Here is a 27,612-nt window from a genome sequence, read left to right on the forward strand (position 1 = left end):
CATTTGTTAAGTTTTCACCATTGTATTATTAAAGCCTAAAGTAAACCTCCATTGAATTCTTTCTTTCCGTGTCGCAGTTGCATGAGAAGTAGTGTTTAATTCCATTGTGTACTGGTGTATGAAATCAGACCTCATGACAGCACAGCACATTTGCACTGTGTTAACACCCTTGAAGAGGAAAACATCTCTCCCCTCCAACTTTGTTCCTCTGTTTTGTGAGAAAGCAAGTACGTTAGGTCACCACAAGAGGGCGGTCACAGCCACATGTATGTTTTCTGGCAGTTTGGCGGGTAAAATGTACTTCCAAATCCTAGCCACAGACAATTATGTTTCCAACAAAAATAAACCATTCCTGCCTGGAATGCTGAAGCAAAACCATCTCCCTGTCTCTATCTTTTCCAGACACAGAGCTCTGCAGCTCTGAGTCCTGTGCTCTGCATGTACTGTTTGAGATTATGTGTCAAATGGCAGTAAAACAATTCCTTTTTTTTTTTTTTTAACAGGGTTTCCTCCCCTTGGCAGGCATTGTAAATCTGTGGGCCTGTACATTTCTCTCGCTGGAGCTTTGCATCTTAGCCTTTTAAAGTCCCTGTTTCTCACATTGTATGTTCGCCCTGAAAGAACTTCAAGAGTTGACTTCGAGGAAGAAAGAGTTGCTGAGAGAGGGGAGAAAACACAATGAGCAGCAGGGGTGGGGATGACTGACTCCTCACTCTATATGTGTGGATGCATACCATATGTGTTCACAATTAGATTTCAGCTTACATCATATGGTGCGTGCCAAAAAGGGGATGCTGTTACTGTTCAGTCTGCTGACAACGGGGAAAATGCAGTCATTTATAACCAGAACAGAGAAGTAGGTGATGAAAACATTCGCAAAATTCAGACTGAGCAACTCTTTCCAGTAAGGGTTTTGCAAATTGCAACACTCGCAGCTGGAAAAAGATCAAAAGCTGAAACACCTCACTGTAATCCTGCCTCCCTCAGAGAGCTTGCTATAAAGACACACACACACACACACACTTCCTGTTTCTCCAAAGCACCGGATGCTGCAGATCGGCCAGCGGGACATTAGTTTGTGTGTCCACTCTTGTATGATGTGCATTTGTGAGAAATCTTTTGGCTCCACTGTCTGTTTCTCTGTGCTTTAGTGTGGACATTTATTTGTATGTTTAAGGATGACCAAGTGAAGAGATGAATAAAAATATGAGTTTGAGTATAAACACATATCTGTGTGTGTGTGTGTGTGTGTGTGTGTGTGTGTGTGTGTGTGTGTGTGTGTGTGTTTATCTGTCTGGAGCCTTGGGGCAACTGGGGGGAAGCCTGCTGCCTGTCTGCCAGTCTGCTCATAAAGAAGGGAGGCAGTGCTGAAAGAAGCGAAGGCCGTGTGGAGGGCTTCATTCAATGAGAATACAATGCTAATCAGTGTGCTCCACTCCATATTGTACAGTATGTGGACATAACCTTGAGGAGGTTCAGGTTCAAGGCTCAAAACATTATTTCCTCTACTTGGAAAAGGACTGTCGAGGACAAAAGTCTCAGTGTTTCGTGCTATTGTCTTATATACAGAGCTTATGCATAGACAGACTTTTTCACTCTGCAGCATTTGATCATCATGAGGCCACTTTCTTGGCTGTGGCTCTCGTATGGAGTCCTGAGAGAGTGAGATGTCTATGCGTGACAGTGGCTGTAAGCAACTTTACAGCTCGCAGAATGAAGGAGAACGTCACCCAGTTTGATTTAGCCTTGCGGTTGGCTTGAACCTACGACCTAAAATAAGTGGCTCCAATTTTCCCCACACAGGGAGGCCGCAGAAGGCTGCGCAACGCTGCTGGCCTTGGCAGAGGATCTGTGTTGCACAGGCAGGGATGACGAGGATGGTTTGCTGCCAGTGACCTTGTTTGTAGTGTCTTTGTTGTGTTGATGGTGAAGGTGAGAGGAGGCGGCTGTTTTTTACGATGCGTATTTTACTTTCGCTTACAGGAATAGTTCCACATTTTGGAGAAATACACTTATTTGCTTTCTTGCTGAGAGTTCAGTTTAAAGATTGATTTGCATAGGAATAGAAAGTGACTGCGCCTGCCCAAAAAAAGTCCTAAGGATGAGCCGGGCTAGCTGTTTGCCCCTGTTTCCAGGCTGTGCTAAGCTAACCAGCTGCTGGCTCCAACTTGATATGAGAGTAGCATCAATGTTGTCATCTACCCCTCAGCAGGAAAGCAAAATGGAAATGACTCACTGTCCCAATAATCAGACCTGAAACAGTGACTGATAATAGTGATAAACTCTTTTCTACTGATTATAATAACACTATAGTGGCTCTACTTGCACCAAGATCATTGATCTCTTGAAGCAGAAGCAGTTTTTTTTTTTTTTCTCTCGTCTCTCTCTCTCTCCCCTTACTTGTTGTTTTTTTTACTTTCAGGACAGGTTGGGGCACTTGTGTATGTAAGTGGTGCTGTATAGGTTTCAGGATGCTTTTCATGTACAAGGTATTATGATGCAATTTGCATCCACATGGCTGAAGGGATAAAGCTTTTACATAGTTGTTTTAAACACCATCTGGCTCATTAGAAAGGATGATGAAAAACTGATGAAAAACCGAATGCATTAGCAATGATAATGACCACTTCTGAAAAAAAAAAAAATGCAGAAGCTCAAACTTCACAGACTCAAACAGAAAATTGCCAGATCAGCAAATTCTCTGTTCAAATTTAGGATTTCCTTGATTCTCACTTCTGGTTTTTGGGGATGTACTAAATTTGAAAGCCTTGTTTTGACAATTCTAGGACATCGATGAATGATGTGAAGAAGTCGCTTGTGCTTTTGTGGGTGGCCTATTAACCACCGGGTCCTTCAGTCTAACAATGTGGGTTCAGATGCTTTGGTGACACATCGTGCTCAAGTGTCCTTGAGCAGCTTTTCCTCACACTGTTCTGTAGCTGACCCTGACCTCTGACCGCTCGAGAAGGAGGCGAATCAAAAGAGAATTTCCCTGTGGAGATCACATAAGCATTGCAACGCTGAAGCAACAACAAACACAACATTCTTGCCTTCTGTGGTCACACGCCAGAGCCACAACAGTGTTTACGATTAAGCAACGAGAGCACATTTTCAAGAATACAGCAGTGACAGCTTGGTGCTTTTGGCACAATATGTAGGTCAAGTAGGAATAATTTCACTGACAACGACTGCAGTGTTTACATATTTAATGGGGAACAGACTAAAGTGAGAGATAGGCCTGGTAGTGACATCAAGGTGGAGGTGAGGGTTTTGGCGTAGAGGTGGGAAGGGGGCGAGGGCGGCAGAGGGATTTGCACTGATGGATGTCCAGTTCCTGGCCACATCACAGGAGCTGGGGGGGCAAGCAGACAGCAACCGCTGCTCCCCTCCCTCTAATCTGTGCCTGGGTAATCAGAACCACATGGCTCCCCATAATGGCTCCAGTGTTGTCCTGTGAAGTTAAACAGGGCTGTGAGGGTCGCATACACACCAGCACACAGCCACAGTGACAATAAATAGACAGCTAATGCTTCCTCTCACATGCCAGAGCACTGCAGCTACATATGTTAAATATACCCTGGCATCCATATGCAAGAAAGGCAACCTCTCTGCCTTACTTTCAGGCTGTTATCAAAGTGTGTGTCACCAAATAGGCTGGAGAGGAAGGGTGTGAATGAAGCTGGCCTCTGACTCACAAAGATAAAACAAGTCTGATGCAGTTTTTGGAAAAACAGGGAAATGTTCCTGCAGGCTTAAAGCACGTAACTCTGCATCGACATGCGTTTCTGTGACTGGTTCTGGCAAAAAATTTGGAGTGAAAGTTTGCGTCTCAAACAACAAAGCTGCTGTAAGCTACAGTTCGTCGGATGCAGACAGGACTGATTGTCGGGACAGTTGGGGTTCAGTGCATAAAAACATAAGCCATCTGCTTATTTTCCTTGGGTTTGGGCAGACACATTTGGTCTTGTGATCATTTTCCGTCCCAATATCTGGAATAAGGCAGCAGCTTTCTTTCTGTCTCTCTCTGCTGCTCTGGTTGGAGTGAGAAGCAGAAAGGAAAAAAAAAAAACTTTGGGTCAGCCTGTGGAATTATGTGAAAGCTGAAACCTCAAGCCACATTATGAAGTCTGAAGTCCCACTTTAGTGCACAGATAGCGGATGGATGGGTGTGTGAGGGAATAAAGGACGGGGGGAGGGCGAGGAAGGAGTGAATGAAGGAAAATAGGCTACAGAGAAAAACACAAGAGAAGGAGAGAGGGTTTCAAAGAAAGAGCAAGAAAAGAGAAAGAAAGGAAGAGAAAGAAAGAGCATCTGACTGATCTGCTTTCTATTAGCCATCCAAATCCTCTCCCCTGATACACTCGTTCCGTAGAATTATGCTGACAAAGGGGGAAAAATCCAGGGCAATTTGAAGTCCCAGACAACTGTTTGCACACCCCTCCATGTGAAAAAAAAAAGAAAAAAAGAAAAGTCTCCATCTGGATAGAGACAGCAACTGTGGCTTAATTACACTTCTAGCTATTCATATTCATTATTATGGAACTTGTCAAGATGAAAACTGTGTCTTCCAGAAGCTCTCTTAACACTGCCAGAGTATAATGTTGCATCAGTGCAGCTCAAAGTAGTCTGAGATGTTACGGATGCAGCAAAGTAGGTAGAACTAAAGCAAAGTTTTTTCAGTCTCATACACTGACAGAGCAGATATCCATCCCAAACAGAGGCTCCTTCAGTTTCAGCTCTTTTGACCTAGTTTCAGCTCGTCACCAGCTTGTCTCAGCATCTATTTGGGAGGTCGTCATGTTGTGCGGTTGCTCTTACTTTCTGCATTAAGAGTGGCCTTTTTTCGCTCAGTGCCGCTGCAAGGGAGTTTCGGGTCTATTATAATGACTGTCTTAAATCGCAGAGTGAGTAGATGTCACTGGAAATCTATAAACACACATTTGATGCTGGCGCTGTTTCTCCTCCCCATTCTGGTTGCGAGCTGACCTCAGTTCTCGGTGGTTTTGGCTCAAGAAAAGCAACCAGCTCCATTTCCAGTAAATGTCATTTCATAGTTACTGCATTTCCACAGGGCTGAGAAACAACATTTAACGTGTAAGGAGGACTGCAATTAGACAGTGTTTCTCTCAGACAGCGCGTCGACAGGGATAAGAGATGAAAACAGCATTTTCAAATCTTCTCTGGCCGCGTCTGATGCAATGAATCAGCCAGGGAAATGACTGCATTTTAGGAAATCGTGCTGCAACAGACACACGTTTATGTCAGACGGTGGAACAGACGGTGGTTTGAATGCGAGAACAAAAAGCTGCTTTTCAATTGTGAACCTCAAAAACCTCAGACTCTCTATTGCATTGAGGTTTTTCAAGAAATAAGCTCATGAACACTGCAAACATTTCAAGAATAGGTTTTCAAAACAAACAAGGGGATTTGCACAGCAAATGGCTTTCTATGGCCACATGCAATCTTGTCTTTGTTTCTTGAGCGCATCTATGCACGCATGCTTATCGAAGTTGCTTTCTGCTGAATGCCTCAAACGAGATGTAAAGCTTAATCCATTATCTTGAACTTACACGGGCACTGAAAGACTGCTCTTGACTGAGTCTACGGCCGAATTAATATTTTCAGCCCCTTTCAAGTGTAACTTGACTCCACTTTCTTTCTGCTTTGCATTGCAGAAAATATTTGTCTTTTTCCCCCTCACTCATAAATTTCTTTCTTCCTCTCCTTGCAGGGACTGAAATGGCTACCAGATGTGGTTCCAATCTGTTCCTGTTGCCGTGGAAACACAGGGACTGGAATAGGTTTTCTGAGTCCAGGGCTTTTGGCTGACTCATAGGGCCTGAGTTTTAAAGCCTCGCTGTTTCTATAGACTTGGCACTATGAGGGCGCCGCGGCTCCAAGTCATGTTTAGACTGGCAGCTGACATGTCACTGAACCCCCTTCCCACACTCTTAACCCTGACTTTCTGACCAAGCTTTGAGTTATCCTGTATAGTCGCTCCTTTGTGTTCGTGTGTGTTGCAACGCCAAAGCGACTTTATGTTTCACACGTCAACCTTCAAGTCAATAAAATGAGCAAAACATTACTCCTAGCGAACTGCAGAGGGAATATGAAAAAGCCAAGTTCCATAATCATACACAGGCCTCTCCCATTTAAATCCATGCAAAAGCAGCAGGCACAGATATCCATCACAAGCCGTACACATACTCAATCAACACAGTTTATCCTGAACTGCTGTGCAGTGGTGACACGCAATGCACATTTCCAAGCTGCGACCTTCCCACAGCATTGTCAAGGATGAAAAGCCAAGCATGAGTTGGTATGCTCAGCTGAGAATCTTCTCCATCTGCGAGTTGAGGACGGGCAGATGGAGGCAGTTGTGTCAACATTCCTCTCCATCCTGGCCATGAATCAGACTTCAAGCCATCGTCACATGAAAAACTGAATGATTTGGAGGGTGGGGGAGTGTATGGATTCCAGTAAGAGCTTTGGCTGACAAACCGTAAAGTGACCGTAGCAAACAAGTTCTTCATATCAGCAGAGAGATATGTCCATGACCTGTAACTATGGTACAGCCATGCTTCTGTAGTTGCCCAGAACGGAGAAACAAAACACTGGCTCCAGACGGCACCTTTCACGTTTTTTGCAAGTTTTGTGGCCACTGTAGCTACACACTTGGAAAAGAAAAGGGGTGAGTTAAAGGGTATTCAGTTGGTTGCAGTCTGCAACCCCACCACCAGATATCACTAATTCCAAGACACTGGACTTAAAAGACCAGGTCAAAAAAAAGGAAATACCTAGGAAAACTCAGGAATCACAAAGGTCAAGGACAAATTGTCTGGGAATCATAATTGTCTGGACAAAATGTTGCACCAATCCATTCAATATTTGCTTAGACATTTCAATTAAACGAAAAAAAAAAAAAAAAAAATCAAGCCCATGGAGATGCTAGATGAAAAGTCACGGAATCACCACGGTTATCAAGGGTCTGTACAACATTCAATGGCAACCCATCCAATAGTTGTTGAGATACTTCAGTACAGACCAAAGTGGTGTACCAACCCTCTCATCCCCAGAGTTACGGAAAGGTAGTCCATGTTGAGCAAACCTTTCAATAGTCAATAATCCATTTAGAGTAGTCTATAAAGGTCACATCAACATCCATTTGCTCAACATCAAGACAAGCTGAGAAGTGGATTGTAAATCAGACTCCAGTCAGTCACAGCCAGGAAAAATCTTAATACAACTTAACACTTTTGCATGATTAACACACATGCACGCGGTAAGTAGACCACCATGTCAAAACTGTAGAATCCGAAACAAAGCCGCTTCCCCTTCTGGTTCCAATTACCCATCACATGACCTATCCATCCATCCTCATATCCATCCATTCATCCTCCTTCATTGCCTTGTGGCCCAGTCCTGCCATATCCCTCTTCTCCCCGCCAAAAGAAGACACATATGCAGCGCGTGATTAATTCCTTAGCACAGAGTTTCCACTGTTTTTTCCCCATGAAAGGAGCTCTTGTCCCCCCATCCTGAAGGAGCCAAATGCACAGTTCCCTGGTTCCCTCAGGGTCTTTGAAGAGCCGCTGTGACCGAATGACTCTGGAAGACTCCTGCCCTGGCCCTGGGACTTGGCAGCCCAGTAGCCCAGAGACAGAGGAAAGGGTCAAATATCAATGAGCGTTTGAACGAATTTTTTTGAAGAATACAGTAAGAGATTTATGTGGTGTATTGCCCCATACATCCCTGTTCACCATATTGTTGTTGTAGTTGATTGTACACTGGAAAAAGACACTGGGAGAGGTCATGACCCCATGAGAAGGGTCATCAATTACCATATGACTGTCATCCTAAATTGATTAAATGAGGACTGATTTTTGTATTCTGGTTTGACTAGAGCTACATGTATTGCTTTTTTATTCCAAAGAAGTAAATGAGGAAACACCAATTTAATGACCATACACAAATGGAAATCAAAGTTGCTAAAAACAAACCACAAAAGACAAAATATACCTTACATTTGGTAACATTTTTGCAGCTTTTCAGGCCCTCCTTTACAAAAATGCACTGTAAGCCTATAAAAACAGGCATGGGCCAGTCAGATAAAGATTGCCACTTCATAATTACACAATGTTATGGTTGTACGTATATGCAATTGTTTCAACAGTGGTATCGTAGTAGTATTGTACAATCCTTTCTGCATGAGTTATTTTTTGAGGCAATAATAACAACTGGAGGGAACAAGAGGGTTACAGATATCCTGTGCAGCTATTAATGCCATATAATTAAACTCTGCGTCATACAGTTAAGTGTTACACAAACAATAACATCAACAGAGAAAAATTACAAAGCCAATGTAAACTTTACAGGAGGAGAGTACTCATACTGTAGGTTTGCTTCAGAGGCAAAAATAAGCAACATACCAAAAAAAGCAAATACAACATGAAAGCCAGTTCATTGACACCAAGGAAAACAGAGGAACTAAAAAGGTCATATAAGCACAGCTTACAAAGATAATAAAAAGTACACAATGTATACACGTAGAAAATGTTGAAAAAATAACCAAAGAAATGTGTTGTACCTTGATAAAAAAGCATAAAACCAAGACAAGTTTTCAAATTAGCTGTAAATAAAAAATTTCCTTCAGCCCAAAACATACCAATGGCACATGAACTTGTCACATACAATGCAAACCTCTCATCTGCTGGTCATAACTCTTGTTTTGAGTGCTATTTACAAAATAGCAATCCACTCAATAACAGAAATAAAAAGCTTTTCCGCCTGAAAAACTGAGATAGTCCAGTTTAAGTACCCCACCCCACCACCTTTTTTGGTTTACTTATTTTAGTTGACATAAAAGTTGGCAACAGCATTTAGGCAAACATAGCTTCTTTTGCTTAAACTGATCCACAGTTGAGGCACATTGAGGCACGGTACCATTCAGCCTTACCCTAAAACAATGAAATGAAAGCACCCTACTACTTCAGCGTTCATATACTAGCTTAAGATAATATGATCCTTAAGGGACAAAACATTTTTGTCAAGATTATTTTTTTCACACAATACCCCGATGGCATAAACAAATGAATGTGAAATTAGAACAGCTCAAATGGTGATACTGACCTAGTTTCTCAGCTGAACTGAAAGGGCAAATAAAGACACATGGCAGTCTCCTTCTGTACAGAATGAGCCGAACAGCCATTACTTTAACAAAATTATTGCATCTGCTTTACAGGGAGGATATTATCCTGCAGTATGTTTTCTTAAATACAGAATAGGAAAGCTATAGATATTGCTGCATTACAGACAAAGTAACGAGTTTAAAGTGATTTATAAGCATGACATAAAGTGAGGACATAGGATAGCCTGGGATTTCATTTTTGGTTTAGTGGTTTAGCTGACTGAATAAAACATACAGTAAGAGCACATTCTGGTGATTTGGTGTTAGCAGAAGTATGAAAGATGTTTAAAACAGCCCTCTTTGCAGAAACATCAAAGAACTTATTTGGGTTTCAGCAAACCATGTCTAACAGGGTTAGACAAAAGAGAACTAGGACTTTAAATCCAAAAATGATATATTTCTGTAGAGAGGAGCCTTGAAACCAATGCTAAAGCTTAGTGAGGAATTAAAGGTGACTCACGGGCAAAGAAGACAATTATGTCCTAAATGTTGCATAACTTGAGTCCTTATGGTGTCAAATTTAGTTGATTAAAGAGAAGCTTCCTAATAATGCAGTATATCAACCTGAAACTTGCTCTGGTAGCAAAGTAGAGGAAAAATAAAAAAGTAGATTTGTTTGTTAAAAGACAAAGTTCTTCAACAAATCACACTGAAACTGTAAAAGTGTTGCTTTTCCCTGACAATTACATAGACCTTTCTGCAAAGAACAGCCTTGACATCAAGAATGAGACTTATATTTGACTTAAGGTGGCTTAAGGTATAGAACTGTATTGAGCATGGTGGTCCTTAGAAATGAGGAAAAAAACTAAACAAATAAAAATAGCTTACAATCCTCAGAGGATCTAATTTTCTTGTTATTTTTAGTACCTTCAGTACCTTTGGGAAGCGTACATATAAAGTAGCTATTTTTCTGACAACTGCATAACATAAAAGCAATCCATATATAAATATAGTGGTGGGCATATTGCAGAGGAATAGAGATGAATGAACTATGGATTATGTCTGTGCACCACTGCTCTCACAGTTGTGTCCGGCTTAGCCACAGGTTGTGGTGTGAGATTGATACATAGTTGTTAAACGAAAAGCATTCTTGAAATGAAATAAAATGGTCTATAGAGGTCATTATAATACAAACTCACCAGTACGACTCAACTGTGCCCTCGATTTAAAAGCATTTCTCACTCTTGGCTGGTCCTGGAGTCACAGCACACTCACAAAGAAAAATGTTAAAATTCCTTGTTTGAAAAACTGTATGGTTGACCTTCGAACAAATCCATTTTAGTCTCTTCGAAATCCATAACAAACTTTGGCCATTTGTCCTTGGAAACCCTTATTTCACTACCTGTGGTGGCATAATGGCTGTCTTTGGCTGGGGTGTTTTACTTTCCGGTGTATCCAAAGTACCCTCCTTGCCTTTCTTCCTGGGTGGCTTTTTTATGGGAGTCTTCTTTGGTGTAGGATCCAACGTTGGGTCCCCTGACTTTGAGCCGTTCAAGTCCTGCTTCTCCGGGCTCTTGGCTTCAGGGGTCCCGAGGTCGGTGGTGACGGGTGCCACCATCTTCTGGAGGCTGCTCGAGGTAGGCAGCAGGGGCTTGGTGGAGCTCTGCTGGCTCAATCCACTGGACGGGGTCCTCTTGGCTTTCTGTGGAGGTGTTGGCTTCTCACGGTTTCCCTTGGGTGTGGAGAGACCATTGGCTTTTGTCAGACCTGTTCCCTCGTTCCTGTTGATGCTTTGGGTTTTCTCCTTAAGTTGAGCTGCCAGGAGTGTGGCAGCCTCTGAGTTCATATGAGGGTGAATGACCTTGGGGCTCTTGGGTGGCTCCTTGGGGGTCTCCTTTGGACTGTCAGCACTCTTCTTCTCCGATGAGGAGCTGTGGAAGCTACTTATCTTCTTGAGGGCATTCTGAACCACGCCATTGATGTGCTCCATGTGGCTGGGACTGCTGTGCTCATCCCCAGACTTCTTACCTCGCAGAGGTTTGTGTTTGCTGGGGGAGCCATTGACTTCTGCTTCTTTCCCCTCCTGTTTCTTCTGTTGGTCACGGTTCTTCTCCTTCATTTTCTGCCGCTCCTCACTTTTGGCTGAGCCATCGCTGGAGCTCCTCTTTTTCTCCTTTGGCACTGCAAGTGCCTTCATTCCACCCTGCCCTTGCTGCTCTAGCTGGGGAGACCCTGCAGTATTTCCATGTATCCACGATACCTTCGGCTTAGTGGATGGGTCTGGTGGCCGAGGTTTCGGCTTACCAGGTGAAGGTGGTGGCTTTCCATTGCGCTTAGCCTCTGATGTGGGAGTACCATCTGCATCCTTGCCACTACTGTCGTCCTCCTTGGACTGCTTGGAGAGGCGAGCGATACGGGCATAGAGGGCTGCAGTAGTAGATTCAGAGCCACTGGTGGAGCCCTCACTGTCAGAGGATTTCAGCAGGGGCTGCTCACTGCCTTCTGGTTTTGTGACACTGGTGTCCTTCAGGGAGGTGTACTCTCCTGCATCCTCCTCATTAAGGACTGCTTCTGGCTTCTCTGTTGCTGGGCTGGGGCTGCGCTTCTCTTTACTTTCGTTCACAGATTCTGTGGAAAAATGGAATATGGAGTTACTCAAGGACTGTCTATTGCGATATTCAAAATTAAGTATATTTGACTTTTTTAAACCAACACATCAAATATCAGCTCACATAGACAGTTAAAGCAAGATTATGTAATTTATAAGAGAAGTAACACATTCTTTCTCCTCCAAATGTGAAGTTGAAGTCACATAACCACTAACTTATAGTGGCTAATGTTTGCTAATGTCAGCCAGCTTTGATTGATACAGTAGTTATTGTTTGTGTCACTAACATTACTCAGTCAGTTCACTAACTTCTGATTCTCTACTTCTGTTGCTATTACACTATGCTTTAGCATTTATCATTATGCCGTAATTACCACTTGTGGCCAGAGAAGAGACTGTAAGAGACCATCATATATTAATATAAGAAGTTTAATGTTTCATTTTGTGCTGTTTTTTTCTTACACTAATTGAGGGTCTAAGGATAGAGGGTCCTGATTGTAAAACCCTTTAAGGCTAATTTGTTAGCTGTAATAGTTGAAATTAAAGTGACTGCACAATACAAGACAATCAATTAAAAGCTTAGTGTCGTCAATAATAAAGTAGAAAACAGACTGTCAGGAGACTTCTTCTCATAAGAAAAGCATTAACAAATGTTATTTAAAGACTGATATCTGCACCACATCATTTGCTATTTTGCGTACACATACTTGAGACTGGAGCAGCTCGGTGAAACTCTAATTCAAATCCCTTTCAAGATGTTCGCAGTGATTATTTTGTGCCCTAATCTTTTTAACTCAAATCAATTGTTGCAGAATCTTTGAACCATTCATATGGAGAATGAAACTAAACCAATCCACTAAGTGAGCACTAAAAATCCATCAGCTTGAACTGTCAGATTTCCAGAATAGAAACTGATGGAAAGGGTGTTTTCCACAAACTTCAAGGAGTTAGTCAAGGAGCTGGATTTGTGCCATATGCTGACTTGCCCATTCCTTTCCTGTTTACGATCTCCTTGTTCTTGAAGCAAAGCCTGGACTTCGATGGCATATGATAAAGAAACTATCTCCATAATGACATTTACAGAAGTGGGTGAGTCACTGCACAGTCACACCGGAGATCTTGACTTCTTCCGAAACGCGTGTCTATCAGCATGTGTGCGTATGTGAAAAGGGTCCTGCATGCCAAAGACAAATTATGGATTTTTATGTGTCAGTCCAGATAACTAAACTGTTTATTTATTCTCATGGTGACTCACCTTCATGGGGCACACAGTAAACTGGCCCCTCGTCTCCACTCTCAAAGGAAGAGAAAGACTCCTGGGACGACCAGGAGGAGGGGGAGGGCTGCTCGGCCACTGAGGGGGGCTCGATAAAGCTGCAGTTGAAGGTGTTCTCTGGGTCGTGGTGGGCTACTGAGAACAGAAAACAAACGCAGAAGCCAAAAGGTCAGCCAGAGGGTATTATACCATGTTACAAGAACAACAGTCTGTTCTCACTCACTCTCACCAACTGCTGCAGAGTTGTAGAAAGTGTTGGTTTAAGTGAGTCTGTGGAAAAAGTGGGTTTTATTGGTTTTGCATGTGAGTTAACAAAAGCTCCAACATTACGGCGAGTGAACTTGGAAATTTTCATGTATATACTGTTAAGTATTTTCATATTTTGACACCAAAAGATAAAGAGATTCAGGTTTTCATCAGAGTTTTATTCTTAGGTGGTTAAAAGACAACCAGCATTCCTCTGACCATCACATGAGGCAGAAATTCTCATTTAACTTTGGTTGACTTTGACTTTTGGTGGGTCAGCAGGTTCATGTTGACCCAAACTACCAGTGGATGTAAGACCAACCAAGAGATATACAGTATTAGCCCTTCAAAAGATTACTACATAAAGCTACTGAGGTTTAGATATTAATGTACTAAATCTATGAATACATTTATGACTGAATAAATAACTGAGGAGTATGTGAGGGGATTCTTATATTGTTTGTTTTCTCACTCTGTGAGATGTTACAGAATATATTCTAATTCAATCAAATAAAACGAAAGTGAAAATAAACCACAAAAGCTTTAATGAATATATAATTCTCCTTAAAAGGACAGTTGAGCATCTATATTTTGTAACCCTACTCTGCCTCTGATTGGCTCTGTGACATTTTTTTCTAAACCTCACCATCCATACCCCTAACCAAGCAAGGAACACTAGCCAGTAAGAGGGTCTAAAAACAGGTAGTCTGCACCCCTTCTAGCTGTAATAATTGAGAATCTGTCATTAGAACAACAATTTATCAATCTCATGCCATCTCTTATTCTGGTCTTTTCTAATACTTAGGTGCTGAGCAAAATTAGCCTGAAAATGGGTTCTTTAGTTATCTTCCACTGAATCCTCTCCCTCAACGATATGTAGGTCGAGTCTTGTTTCTCACTCATTGTCTGCCTCCCTCTCTCAATCTTCCTCTTCCTTCCTCCCCTTCAGACACTGCAGCATTCTGCTGACCCTTCAGTCTCAGGACAGCTGTGGTTTCTGAGGAATACTTGCAGTTGATCTTCCCATCTGGCGTGATCAGTGCAGTCTTGGCCTAAACTGTACCGGGCGTTAACTTGACATGACCGACCACATCAGATGCTCCTGTTTACATGCCTGATGATACATGGGTCCATCCGTTTGTTTAGACCTCAGATAAACCCTGCATGGAAGAAATCCCTAAACTGTACCAGGACCCTGGCCAGAAACAAATCGCAACTCCTTAGCTGTTATTGTTTGATTGTAACTAAAAAGATGAGCTACTTTAAGGGATCTACAGCTGGATTTCTGCAGACTTGGTGACTCTACAAGCACTATTAGAAGAGAAACTGCATTTCCTTTGTATTTCATCTGTAATATCTGGGTATGGGAAGCATATGTCACTCGGATTTTGCACAGCTTTGTTTAAATTCTCACTGCATCTCTCCTTATCAGTGTTTGATATGCATACCCTTTTAAAATGCTCCAAAGCAAGAAAATCTTGATCTTAATAACAGTCAAATACATACTGTATAACTTTAGCAGATAATCTGTTTAAATGTTCCCCTCAGCATAAAGTGTAAACTAAACATGTCTGGCTTAGCTTTCATCACAAACTGACCTGATGTTTATTCTTTTGCTTCCCGTGTCCATCCGTCTGCCTCACACCATGCCATTTTCTGTCTCATCTGCTTTCCTTGCTTTCAACATTTTCTCAAACAACAACCAGATTTAGTCATGGTCAAATCAGAAGTGGATCATAGAGGATGTGTGTGTGTGTGTGCGCCACAGAACTGTTTTGTGTACAAACATGTTTGTACAAAGCCGTTTTCAGAACGCTGATTTGTTTTTTTCCTTGAGGCTGCCGAGTGTTATCTACTTTTTCAAATTACAGAATTTAGCTGTAAATTAATACCTCGGAAGATCTGTTTTCAAATCTTGCTGGGATGCTGAGAAATAAGAACCACTTGGGTAAATCTTTATTGCTACAATGATCTAAAACCACTGCTCCTTAAAAAAATGTTCTTACATTTATCCAAAACTATTCATCTAAACCTCTGACCTACATGCTTGAGTTTTGGAGTCTAATGTTTTTGTCTAATTCGTAGGGTGGATAATGTCAGCACAGGTGCAATAAGTCTACAATAAGCAAGTACAGATGTGTGTAAAAGGGAGAAACACAGACCAAGAATAACAAGCCTTTTGATATGTATGTAGAGGGGACTTCCATCCAAGGGCACTCATTTATGAGATTATGTAGTTGTAATTTTGTCTTATAGAAATAAAATTGACAGTACAATACAGGACAATCAATTAAAAGCTGAGTATCGTCGATAATAAATTAGAAAGCAAACTGTAAGGAGACTTCTTCTCATAAGAAAAGCGTTAACAAATGTTATTTAAAGACTGATATGTGCTCCACTTCATTTGCTAATTTGCATACACATACTTGAGACTGAAGCAGCTCGGTGCAACTCTAATTCAAAGCCCTTCCAAGATGTTTGCAGTGATTATTTTGTGCCCTGATCTTCTTACTCAAATCAATTGTTGTAGAGCCCTTGAACCATTCATAAGGAGAATGAAACTAAACCAATCCACTGACCTACATGCTTGAGTTTTGGAGTCTAATGTTTTTGTCTTATTCGTCGGGTGGATAATGTCAACACAGGTGCAACATGTCTAAAATAAGCAAGTACAGATGTGTGTAAAAGGGGGAAACACAGACCAAGAATAACAAGCCTTTTGATATGTATGTAAAGGGGACTTCCATCCAAGGGCACTCATTTATGAGATTATTTAAGGATATCCTGTTTACCAGAGTAATGCCAGCCTGCTGTCTCGATGTGTGTAGTTAATGTTGGGCTATGAAAATGACACCAAAGTGTGACATGGCACTACTATTCTGCATGTATTAACTGTAAAGAAAGAAATCAGCTTTATGTGGATGTGGTACATTAATAAAAATATACACTGTATACAGGACCCAGCAAAATATTTATCCAGAGGTGTTAATGACAAACAATATTTTACACAAATTCAGCAGAGGAATAAATAAATGAATCACTCCTGCCTTTGTGCAGGGTCTTTACTGTGCAGCAAGAGGCAGACAGACAGAGACTCTGAGTGACTGAGGAATGTAGAGCAGCTAACCTATGCAAAGACTTCAGTTAAGTTAGTCAACAAGCTAACACATGGGTATTTTGCGACCTCCCTTATACGCGGTGACGAACAACTGCTGCCCTTGAAAGCTGCTCCCTCCAGACTGTGGGTCTAGCGGGGCAGATTGTTCTGCAGACTGGACGCCACTGTGTTCCCTCCCTACATGGAGGCCAACGCACAACAGGGCATTATTGACACGTCCCAGCTGCAGTGCTCCTCCACCACAGTTGCTCAGTGGGGGGATGTTAACAGACCTGAGGCAGAGGTAGTGTAAAGGCTAAAGAGCTGGACTGGGACAAGAAGGTTGTTAGTTCAAATGCTTGGTCCAGCTGTGGGATTTTTGGCATAGATTGAGGGTATTACGTGCCAATAATAATAAAAAATAATATGAAATATGTCAGGGTTACAGGATGACATGCGTCATGCATGCGTCATTGCTGTGACGTCTAACATGGTCAACTCTGAGCCTACTAACCAATCACTGATCACATTTAATGATAAATATTTGGAAAATGATCTGATAAAGACAATTAGGGCAGAAGCACGTTGTTTCTCAAGTCAACTCAATTCAAGCAGCCCTTTTTTCCTTTTTTTCATCTTAATGCACTTTAGAGTGACTTTAGACTGTGAGAAACGTTTCTTGCGGCACTACACAACTACATGAACGTGAAGTCGACCATTGCTGCAAACGCACTTGCGATTTCAGCTAACTTTGCCAGGCTAAGTAAAGATGAAAAAAGCAGGTGGCGCTGCTCTCAGCCCTCACTGATGGGGAGGCATTTGGACACAGAGGATGCGAGGAATGCCGGACAGACATGTATCCGTAGGGTGTGGAGTAAATATGCTTAGAATGGAATGTCAAACGACAAGCACACAGACTTCGTTATGCCAGGAGGTGAAGAAGTGACAGTGTTTTCTTGTAGCTTTTTCTCTGAGGCTAACTATGCTAACAGAGGAGTAAATGTTGTCTTCCCTCCGTATTCCCCCCTGTTCCTTTCTCATTTTGTCTTGCCACATCTGTTGCCACTGACCCTGGTGTGGATAAATCACAGTTCTGACACGGGCTGGGGTAAATTTGACCACTTCCTGTTTCCAGCCCCATTGGGCCCCCTCTGGAATGTGTGTGTGTGCAGGACTGTGAAGCCTCAGTTAGAGTTTGAGTTTCCAAATGTTAGCAGACCACGCTTCTGTGGGTAGCCCAACAGAAAGCAGAGTAGCAACAGTTTGGATAGGACAAACTGGGAAGGACAAGAGAGACACATAATACGTTCATGGCAGTCTTATTAGCTATCTGACAAAGTGGAAATTTTGACTGTAAAAGCCTCAAAATGGATGTTTCTTTGCTTGCAGTGTTGGCAATTCTCAGTAGCTTTATGTAAAACTGTGAAATTGATCATTTGTATGAAAAGGCATTTGGTTGGGATAGTGTTGCTTTTAATGCCTCGGTCACGATGCTTCACATGGTCAAACTCTTCACAAACAAGCACATTAATGTCCCACACTGTGATGACAAAGGCAACTCTGTCTTCGTTGCATTTTGACGGAGGCATAATAGAAAGATTCTAGCTTAAATAATCAGCTGGATAACTGAGGAGGCACATGCTGCTCAGACATGGAAAAGAAACCAGGTCATCGTGTTTTAACTCCTTCCACTTCAGTGGAACTTCAGTCGAGCCTCATTAAAGAATCAAATTACAGTGTTTCCTAATGAAGCTGAAGCAACATTTGGAAACTGCCATGTAATACATTGAATATAAATACATAGAACAGAGAAACAGTCCCATCATAAGTTCCCAGAGCCCAAACTCATGGCTTGTTTCACCAGTTCAACCCAAAGATTATTGACATGAAATGACCAAAAGGTGCTAATTTGACAAGCTGGAACAACAACAACAGGAATATTTGCCTTTTGTCATGATAAATAACTTTTAACATGAAATCGATAATGAAAATGTCTGTGCAGTAACTTTCTGTCAGTGGACTAATGAATTAATCTCTAGACCACTACTGCAAATGTCATCCCTATATTCTGTCATTGTCATTACCTTAATATCTCCTACTTCACGTAGTTAATTAAAACATTTGCGCAATTAATACAAATAGGCTCCTATATAGGTATGTACAAAAAATGTCTAGAAAATGTTAAATAATTCCTTACAGACATTTGTGTAGAACAAAAAAATATTGCTGTTCTGCTACATTTAACCTGCAACTACATGTACTGTCACAAGAATAATTATTTGTATAATATAGCATGGCTAATAGGGGCAAGATCACTATCTGCTTATACAAACACTGATGATTAAGATGATTAAGTGTGTATTTTTAAACCATTTAAACTATTTATAAGCCCTGAACAAAAACAGCCATGTTAAACGTGTGTGTTGTGGGGATTTAAAAAATCAGCATATCTCCTCTGTGTATGATTAAGAAAAAAAAAAGAAAAAAGAAAAAGGCCCGGGGTCACTGACAGATCTGTCACAGACCACGAGACCTCCACAAGGAGCAGCAGAGCAGCAGCGTCCACCCAAACAGTGCAGCCTTTGATAGCGCGTCACTCACCACCACCCGGGCCCCCCGACAACCGCTGGCCTTCTTTTAATAACACAGCCTCCTCCTCAGCCCAAGAAAAATTTTCTTAGGGAAGAAGACGATGGAAACGAGTAAAGAAAATGGGGAGAAAAAAGCCCCAGTTTAGGGTTGTAAAAATATGAACACATGGCATTTGAGGGTGCCAAGAATAATAAGGGGCTCTAAAACCAGTGCATTCCTTTCAAATGAAACCCCATACTTGCCTGGCAGCCACCATACACTTTTCAACCCTATTCATCATCTAAGACCAGGCTAAGGTAGCGCTGAAGGAAAATGCTCACTGACTGCCATTCACTGCTGTCATTGCCTCTGTTGTGCTCACCTGAAGACACAAAAGCGCTGATAGCCAGTGAAATCACAGTTTTAATATTCTCTGACATCTCGGTCGTATGTCAAAATCTGAATATCTTTGCATTCATGATCTGCTCTAATTATGCATTCATGAAGCTAAGAGTGATGCGGCTTTAGAGGACTGTTGTACAAGCACCAGTGAGGATGATTACATAAAATACAGCACCCTCTGGCAGCGCTGCGGTGGGATATGAAAAAGAGTTTTGGGGCTTACCGACTACTTTGGGCAGTTTCTGTCGCCTCAGTGGAATACGGGGAAGTTTAGTGCTGATTCGGCTGAATCGTCCACACAGGATCCGCTTGGCTTTTTTGCTGTTGGTAGAGTTGTCTTGGTTAGGATTGAAAAGGGATGACGCCATGGAAATCCAAATGAATCATTCAAAAGAAGGCATATTAAACCTGGCCCAGTGCCTCTTTTGAGGGCTCAGGGGCTGCTCATGTTGCTACTCACACTGTAATGTCAATATATAAAAGCACTTAAAACACAATTTATATGCAGTTATTCATTTAACAACCTGGTACCTGTGAGAGGTACTAAAAAGATAATATTTTCCTCTATTTTCATAACCAGGGCAAGCCTCATACAAGGAACTTGAGCCCCCAGGGTGGACCATAGAGGTGAAGACACCCATCTGTCACTCACTTGTGGTCGTCTTTGTGTCGACACAGGCAACAGCAGCACAGCAGCGAGAGCAGGACTATCAGTAAAAAGGAGACCAGAGTTCCAGCCGCAATCACACCCATCCGCTGGTTGGGCTCTGAAAGACGAGATGCAGGGAAATCTGGGTGTGCCACATTGCCACATTCAGTGCAAACCTCTGATGCCAATTTCAACAAATCTCTCTCTCTGTCATCACTAACACTAGACACCTTGGCACATGGCAAATTATTATGATTTACTGTACAAATGACTTGAGGAGAGGGCTCAGCAAACTATAATCTTTTATTAATGTGCTAGTCAGCTTCAATAATAAAGATAACACATGGTGTTGCGTTAACAATTGATTTTCAATCGCTACTTGACATGAAGCATCTTAGAGGAAATGAGATTGCAACAGGCTGCAATTCACTCTAAATAATTCACTATCAATCTTGTGTCCCTCAAGACGTGGGACCACTTACCCTTTCTTTGCTGATTTCCTGCAAGCTAATTCCTCTCATCACCCCCAATCTTTACTACACACCCCTCACCATAACTCATTGATGATTTATTAGCACTCCCTCCCTCTTCAAGTGGGACACACCCCAAAGATAATAAGTGCTATGTTGCATAAGTATGGATGACATATGACACCAGCAGAGAAGCGAACCATCAGTTAAGGGGTAAGTGGAGGTGACCCTTTGGTCTTTACACTGTCACATAAGGCTGAGATGGATTGTTTGGCAGTCTGGGCGTGACATGTCATTGCTCTGTGATAACAGCTGGATAAAGAATGGAAACCGGTTAAAGTAACAAGCCCTTATAAGATCTTATGATATCACTGACCTATCTGCCGCCACCCATCATGTCCACCAGCCAAAATCCCTGCTATCTTTGTGTCATGTGTAACAATATTCTACCTGCCTACCTCCAATGATCTCCTCTTTCCAAACAGTCCACCTTTTCCTCTACTCTCCCTCCATCTGTCTCCCTTCCAACTTTGCTTTTTCTCTCATATTTTCTCCATCCCCCTCTTTATTTCTTCCTTCCTCTCTCTCTCTCTTCCTCTCTCTCTCTGGCTGGACAGGAACAGCGCCAACAAACACAGCCATAAAAAGGACACCGGTCTGGGTCTGGAAACACTATCAAGGCCTCGCTACGTTAACTCTCCCACTACACACTGACCTGAATAGATGTGTTTGTTGGTACTCAGTGTGTACAGCCAACTATTAGACATTTAATACACAAGCAGCATTAGTGACATCTGGCTCTTTGAACAAACAGTTCAGAGGGTTATAATTCTTTCTGTATGTGTAGTACCAGGAAGAAATGCTTTTCGGCCTCTGAAAAGGTACATTATTTAGAAAAAAAAATCCTGTTTCTGACTGCTGTTCACACAAAACCACAAAGCATGCGGCTAATCTTAAAAAAAGAGAGATTTTCTTACGAAGATAGCAAGCGCCAGACACAGGATCACAGTTCTTGTCATGGCAAGAGCAGGTTCGGTTGCAGTTCACTCCATACTGGCCAGGCTGACAGGTCATATTGCAGCTTGAGTACAGAGAAGAGACAAAAACAACATCTGTTTAATGTTCATTCCAAGTGACAGATGCATTAAATAGGACAGAGAGAGAGAGATGAGGTATAAATGGGATCAGTTCTTTCTTACAGGCAACTTTTTTTCCTGTGATGGAAGTTTGTAGGAATTTCACTCTTCTATTCCAAGAGTGCCATTTATTAGTATCAGTAAAAAAATATGCCTCAAAACACAAGCTAGCTCAGTCAGTTTCCACGAAATATAAGTGTGTAAAAAAAATAATATGAAAGCATGCGTACTGTAAAGCTGCACAGGCATAAACATGAGTTTTTTTGAGGTATGAGGTGCCTTTACGACTTACTAGGTGCCATAAAACCCCGGGTCACACAAGCACTCTCCGGTGACAACATGACAGATGCCGTTAAAACAGTGACTGCAGTTGTTTTCACAGTTCTCGCCATATGTGCCATTGGGGCAGCGCACCTCGCACCTATCACATACAAAAGGAATGCCATGATTACAGTCATTTTCACGCTTAGCAGTTTGAGTCACAGACATTATCACAGTGCGGAAAATTCTATTACAGTAGCTACTAGTTAAAGGCCCAGCCATTATGTTTCAATTTAGAAAATGACAAAACATTCCTGGAAAAAAAAGTCAGAAATACGAGCATTTTTTAGATTTTTCTTTTGATACACATTTCTAAGTGGGACTGTGTGTGTTTTCTTACCTGTCCCCAATCCAGCCAGGGTTACAGTGAGAGCACTTGCCATGAATGGGGTCGCAGTGGTGACCATCTTTGCAGGTGGGACACACTTCCTGACAGTTTTCGCCAAAGAAGCCTTTGGAGCAGAGCTGGTCACACCGCGTCCCATTCCACCCTCTGTCGCACGTGATGCAGCGTCCCTCTGTCACCTTACAGGGCTGCTGGCCCTTGCAATGCCCACACCTGTGGTGAGCCAAGGAAAACAGAAAACATAAAATCTTTGCACAAACAAATCATCCATCTCATCTAAATGCAGTGAAAGTGTTCATGAAAAAATCTGCATTTGTATGCTTGAGATTGTTTCTCTAACGATCTTTTAAAGAGGGAGATAAACAACATTGAACACTCACTGTTCTCTTTCTGCTTTGTCGCATCTGTGTCGTGTGAGAACGGCAGAGTCCATGGAAGTTAAAGCACTTAACCTGAATTGCTTTTGCATGTTGGCTGATGATTATGGGATAATGTGAATACCAACTCCCAAATCTCACTTTATTATTGTGCCATTAAGTGACATGTTAGGGATATTTTAAGGGTTATCAGCTGTAGCATATATCAAATCTTATTTCCTATCAAAACCACAAAACCACACCATAATATGGATCAAACAAGGGAAGTTAACGTTAGACATCTGTAAAACTGCATGCTTCCTGTGTTTATGAAATGGTACATTTGCTCTCTGCCAAGTTTTTTCCCCCACCTGTTCCTGCAGTTTTGACCATAGAACCCAGCAGGACATGGCTCCCTGCAGAACTTCCCACGGTACCCTGGTGTGCAGGTACATGAGCCGTCTGCCTGATTGCACTTGCCATGGACGCACTGGCAGTACCGTTCACACCGGGGGCCCCACAGCCTCTCCCGGCACTGGCAGCGTCCCGTGAATTGGTCGCATGGTGAATTGTTACAGTTACACTGAATTGCACAGTTCCTCCCAGTCCAACCAGGATTGCACAGGCATCGCCCTGTCATTGCATCGCAAACAGAATTGATGCTGCAGTAGCAGTTGTTGTTGCACTGGGGACCCCAGACGCCAGGGTGACATGTGCATTTGCCTGTCTCTTGGTCACACTTGCCCTTTTGACATAAGCAAGCATTCTCGCAGTTAGGTCCCCAGCGATTGTGGTTGCAGGTACACTCGCCGGTCAAGTCGTCACACTGGCCGTTGGGGTAACAATTACATTTCCCTTTGCAGTCAGGGCCCCAGAACTGGGCAGGGCACTCTGTTAAAAGACAGTGCAGTAATCAGAAAATGGGAAATATTCTTCTAACTTGTCAAATATCCTTACACAAAAGTAAGTCTACAGTCATGCAAGAGGCTCTGTGAGGCTGAGCAGAGCATACTCACAGCGGCAATGCTATCATGCTGATGTTTTGCTGGTACAATGTTTACTATGATCACCATCTTTCTTTAGCATGTAGCTAACACATTCTAATTAGCGCTAAACGCAACATACAGCTAAGGATGTTGGGTATGTGTGTACTGGGCAGATAAAAATGTTGGTGTTATAATAATGGTAGATGACAGGGGCTTACCAAAGGCACTAAAATTTATCCTGAGGGGAATATGATTGTGTGTACCAACTTTTATGGCAGTATGATTTCCCTCAAAACCACAAATGTCAACTTGCTAGTGGTGCAAGAGGAAAAGTCACAGGGTCACCAGAGTCATTCAGATTCATCCTCTGGGCTCCATCAATATCAGTACAAAATTTCATAGTAATCTATCGCTGAGTCATTGAGATATTTCAGTGTGGACCAACTGACATACCTGTAGTTTTAGAGTGGGAGCTAAAAAATTTGTATTTTGAAGGTGAAATATTTTCTGTTCACAAGCGACAAAAGGCAAAAGGTAGAAATGCTGATCGTAAATCTCTTACTAGTGTCACAGCTAGCTCCAAAGTATCCATGACGACAGCGACATTCATTCGGCCTGACACACACCTCATTTTCCTTGCAGGTGAAGTTGCCTTCACAGAGAGCTTGGGTGAACAAGAACGGGTCACATTATTCAATGAGCGACATGACATGTGCTGATAAATGTTAGAACTCTGCAAGGTACACTACATACCTGTCAGGCATTCGTCCCCTAGCTGCCCCCATCCACTGCAGCACACAAATCCCGATGATCTGGAAAAGAAGTCACGAGATTCAGAATGAGAGGGGAATGATGAAGAACCTGGCTCAAATACAGTGAAACAAACACATATCAAAGCAGCAGCATCCACACCCAACTCAAGCCTCTTTGATTTCCTATGTCGTATTGATGTGGCTGATGTCGAATTCTGCAAATGTATGCAGGGCATTATACATAACGCATATGCTTAGCACATGGTTGTGTATTTACCTGAATAGGGGTCATTTCCAGCTGTGTAAAGTACATACAATCAAAAGCCCTTAACCCCTGATTCGGCGTCGTTTATCAGGTTCTTTAGCGCTCCAAAGCCTTTGGGGACTGAAGGAGGAATTTGAATATTCAGAGACAACGTTTTGCAGCCAAGTTTTAGGCCCTGTCAGGAAAGGAGGGATGCGTCTTCTCTTCCTCCCACGCCTGTGACCTCTGTGGGGCCCCTGCAACACGTCAGCTTCCCCTTAAGTGTTTGAAGATGGCAGTTTGCTTTCAGTCAATGAGCAGGGAGCTACACTGTTTTTTATCCTGCCAAAATAGGCGCGTGGTAGAGATCACAGGTCTAATCTCTGCATGCTTTCACATTTTATGGAAGGACGATTTAAATTTTTAGATTGGAATAAGCCTTTTACCTTGTTATATCCATAATATGGCACTGGATTTAACTTTTTGGCAGCTGTGCTGCACCAAAATTTCATGCACCAAATCTCCATGCATGTCGACCACCAGTCAACATGCGTGGAGATGACCTTTGCTGATCTTTAACACAGAGACAATCCCTGTCAGCACTCAAGAAGAAAGACTGCATTCAGTGTTGTGTGGAATTCATTTGGTGTTTAGAGGCATAGTTGCACTCCTGTTTTCCTTTCATTATTACATAAAAGAATGTACCAACTACATTTGCCAAGGACTTCAATAGCTGCTCTTTCGCTGATTCAAAAACCCATTTTTCTGCAATCAGTGCTGAAAGCATCACATTCAAGTCAGAGGAAATAAAAACATAACGGGCCAAGTGAGTGGTGAGTTCACTGCAATGAATGTTGAATGCTGGATGGAGGGCAAAATGTCAAACTTACAGAGCAGTTGAGTCCAGTTCTATATATATCACACTGAAAATTTCACAAAGCACTAAAATAGTCTATACATTTCTGGTAAATGACCATTTGTTGCCCAATGAAGCAGAGACAAATGTATGAGACGACAGCACAACCACAGCTTTTCAGCTCTTGGTTATATTTCATTCTGACTGCACAGTAAAATGAAGTGTGTTGCTTTTGAAATGATCTATTTTCAGTTTTGCTCTGACAGCTCTCATTTACACTTATTTAGTTTTCATCCTCTCCTGTCTCGAAGTCTGGAAAGGAGGTCAAGTTATCTTACAAGTAACACTTCAACAAACTATAAGCACAGGTCTTTTACAGCATAGTAGAGGCCTGGACTACATTTGCTGTTTCTAGCCTACGACCATTTCAAAATTCATAGACATCAGTCCAGCAAGTTTGGATGCTGCGGTCAGCAATTGTGGACTTGGATGTTTTTTCTTTTACACATGAAACCAGATGCACATGCTCAGCTATAATCCTAGAGGTCATAAACAAATGCTTTTTGGAAACTGAAACAGCTGAGAGTGGGCTGTCTGGATATGTGGATTCCCAGAATATAATTCTCTAACTTCACGTAAATGATTGACTTTCTTTATGAAAAGCAACCGTCATCAAAAAATATGTTTTTCCCCAACTTCCCCAAACTCCCCAAAACTTTTTTTTTTAAAGTGCATTATCAACCACAATGTATTATCCAACGGTGCCACGAATGCTTTATAGGTCAGTGAGCAATGAGAGCGCCCCCTACACAGCACTGAGAACACTCCTTTTCCAGATGTACACATCTGTACAGCTGCTTTCTTCAATGGACTCCGCCTCCTGCTATACAGCAGACTGCTAACACATTATATGTAAAAAAGAAAGAGGTCACCTGAAATGATCTATCGAATATAGCAGTGTAAACAAGAATTATTGGCGTAAAGGTGAAAGAAGGCTGAAGTCAGTGGTTGATTTCATACAGTCAACAGCGACTTTTTCCACTTTAGTGTGGACCGCTATGTGTGCATACGGCAAACACTGCAAAAAATGTCAATGTTACCAAGTTATGAATGACTTGTACTCCGTTTTAAAACCAAATCAGTCTTCCAGAACATGAAAAATACTTGAGGTAGGAGGTGAGACCGCTTGTTATGGATGCAATTTAAAGCAGCTTGAAAATCCTAGTGGAAGGGAGAAAGAGGCAAAAAAAAAAAAAAAAAAAAAAAAAAGTCACGAGGAAAACTTACAAACTTTTCGTGAACAACCAGTGGACTAAATCCTATTTCCCTCTGCACTGATGCTTACCCAGGCGCTTTGCATACATTCTTGCCTTTAGGGTTGAGTTCTTGGCTGAAGCTGGACCAAAAGAAGAGACAAACCACCGCAACAACAGCAAAAGAGTTCTTCACTTCCATTGTACAAGCAGCAGCATCCTTCTAGACGCCGTTTTTACTCCGCATTTCCCTCCTCCAAAAGTGTTGATGGTGGGCTCTCACTGGCTTTTAAACACTCCGATTGGTTTTCTGCACATAATCCAGATGCATCTGCATTAGAAGTTTCAGATCCTTCTTTCCAAAAGGGTGATTTAAAAACTCTTGCCACCACCTACGCCATCGAGAAACTCAGCAGCGAAAAAGTGACCAGCGACAGCAATCCCAACCGAACAGCTGAGAAAAAAAAAAAAAAAAGTCATAAAACCAAAACTTGCGAATCACAGTATTCACGGTAAACGCTGTTCTCCTGCAGGACGCCGTTTATTCCGTCAGAGTTTCTGAATGAGGCCATCGTGCAAAGCTGATGGCTCCAGACTCATCATGAAAAATAAAAACTTTTTTCCCCCCCAAAACAATAACGTCCTCAATGCGTCTGGACCGTGTGGATTGATGACCAAAGATTACGGCAAACTAGCTGCCTTTCGCTTTTTCCACTCAGAGGAGAAGCGCTTAATCCGTAACTTTTGTCCTCTCTTGCGCTCTCAGGAGTGGCAGGAGGGAAATTCCTGATTTGTTACTCTATCTTTGGCTTTGTGCGCCATGCGTGCGCCACCAGATTTACATAGCCTCGGCCTGTGTGCAGCAGGCTCTCTTTTAATGGCACTGGCTAAAAAAAAAAAAAAAAGGAAAAGTCTT

The 27,612-nt window shown here is 42.2% G+C and overlaps 1 protein-coding gene across 1 annotated transcript; it reads right to left on the reverse strand.

Annotated features, from left to right (window-relative positions):
* Window positions 1-7,331: 7,331 nt before the first annotated feature.
* scarf2 (scavenger receptor class F, member 2) lies at window positions 7,332-27,529 on the reverse strand. The gene is made up of 11 exons (XM_076730808.1): window positions 26,789-27,529; window positions 24,345-24,403; window positions 24,154-24,255; window positions 22,977-23,496; window positions 22,244-22,462; window positions 21,875-22,003; window positions 21,424-21,527; window positions 19,980-20,094; window positions 19,551-19,648; window positions 12,991-13,146; window positions 7,332-11,755 (listed from the first exon to the last, which is right to left on the reverse strand). The coding sequence occupies exons 1-11, from the start codon at window positions 26,896-26,898 to the stop codon at window positions 10,518-10,520; spliced, it is 2,850 nt and encodes a 949-aa protein (XP_076586923.1). The 5' UTR covers window positions 26,899-27,529; the 3' UTR covers window positions 7,332-10,517.
* Window positions 27,530-27,612: the final 83 nt, after the last annotated feature.

Source organism: Chaetodon auriga, chromosome 5 (genome assembly GCF_051107435.1).
Source record: "Chaetodon auriga isolate fChaAug3 chromosome 5, fChaAug3.hap1, whole genome shotgun sequence".
In the NCBI taxonomy this organism is placed as follows: Eukaryota; Metazoa; Chordata; class Actinopteri; order Chaetodontiformes; family Chaetodontidae; genus Chaetodon; species Chaetodon auriga.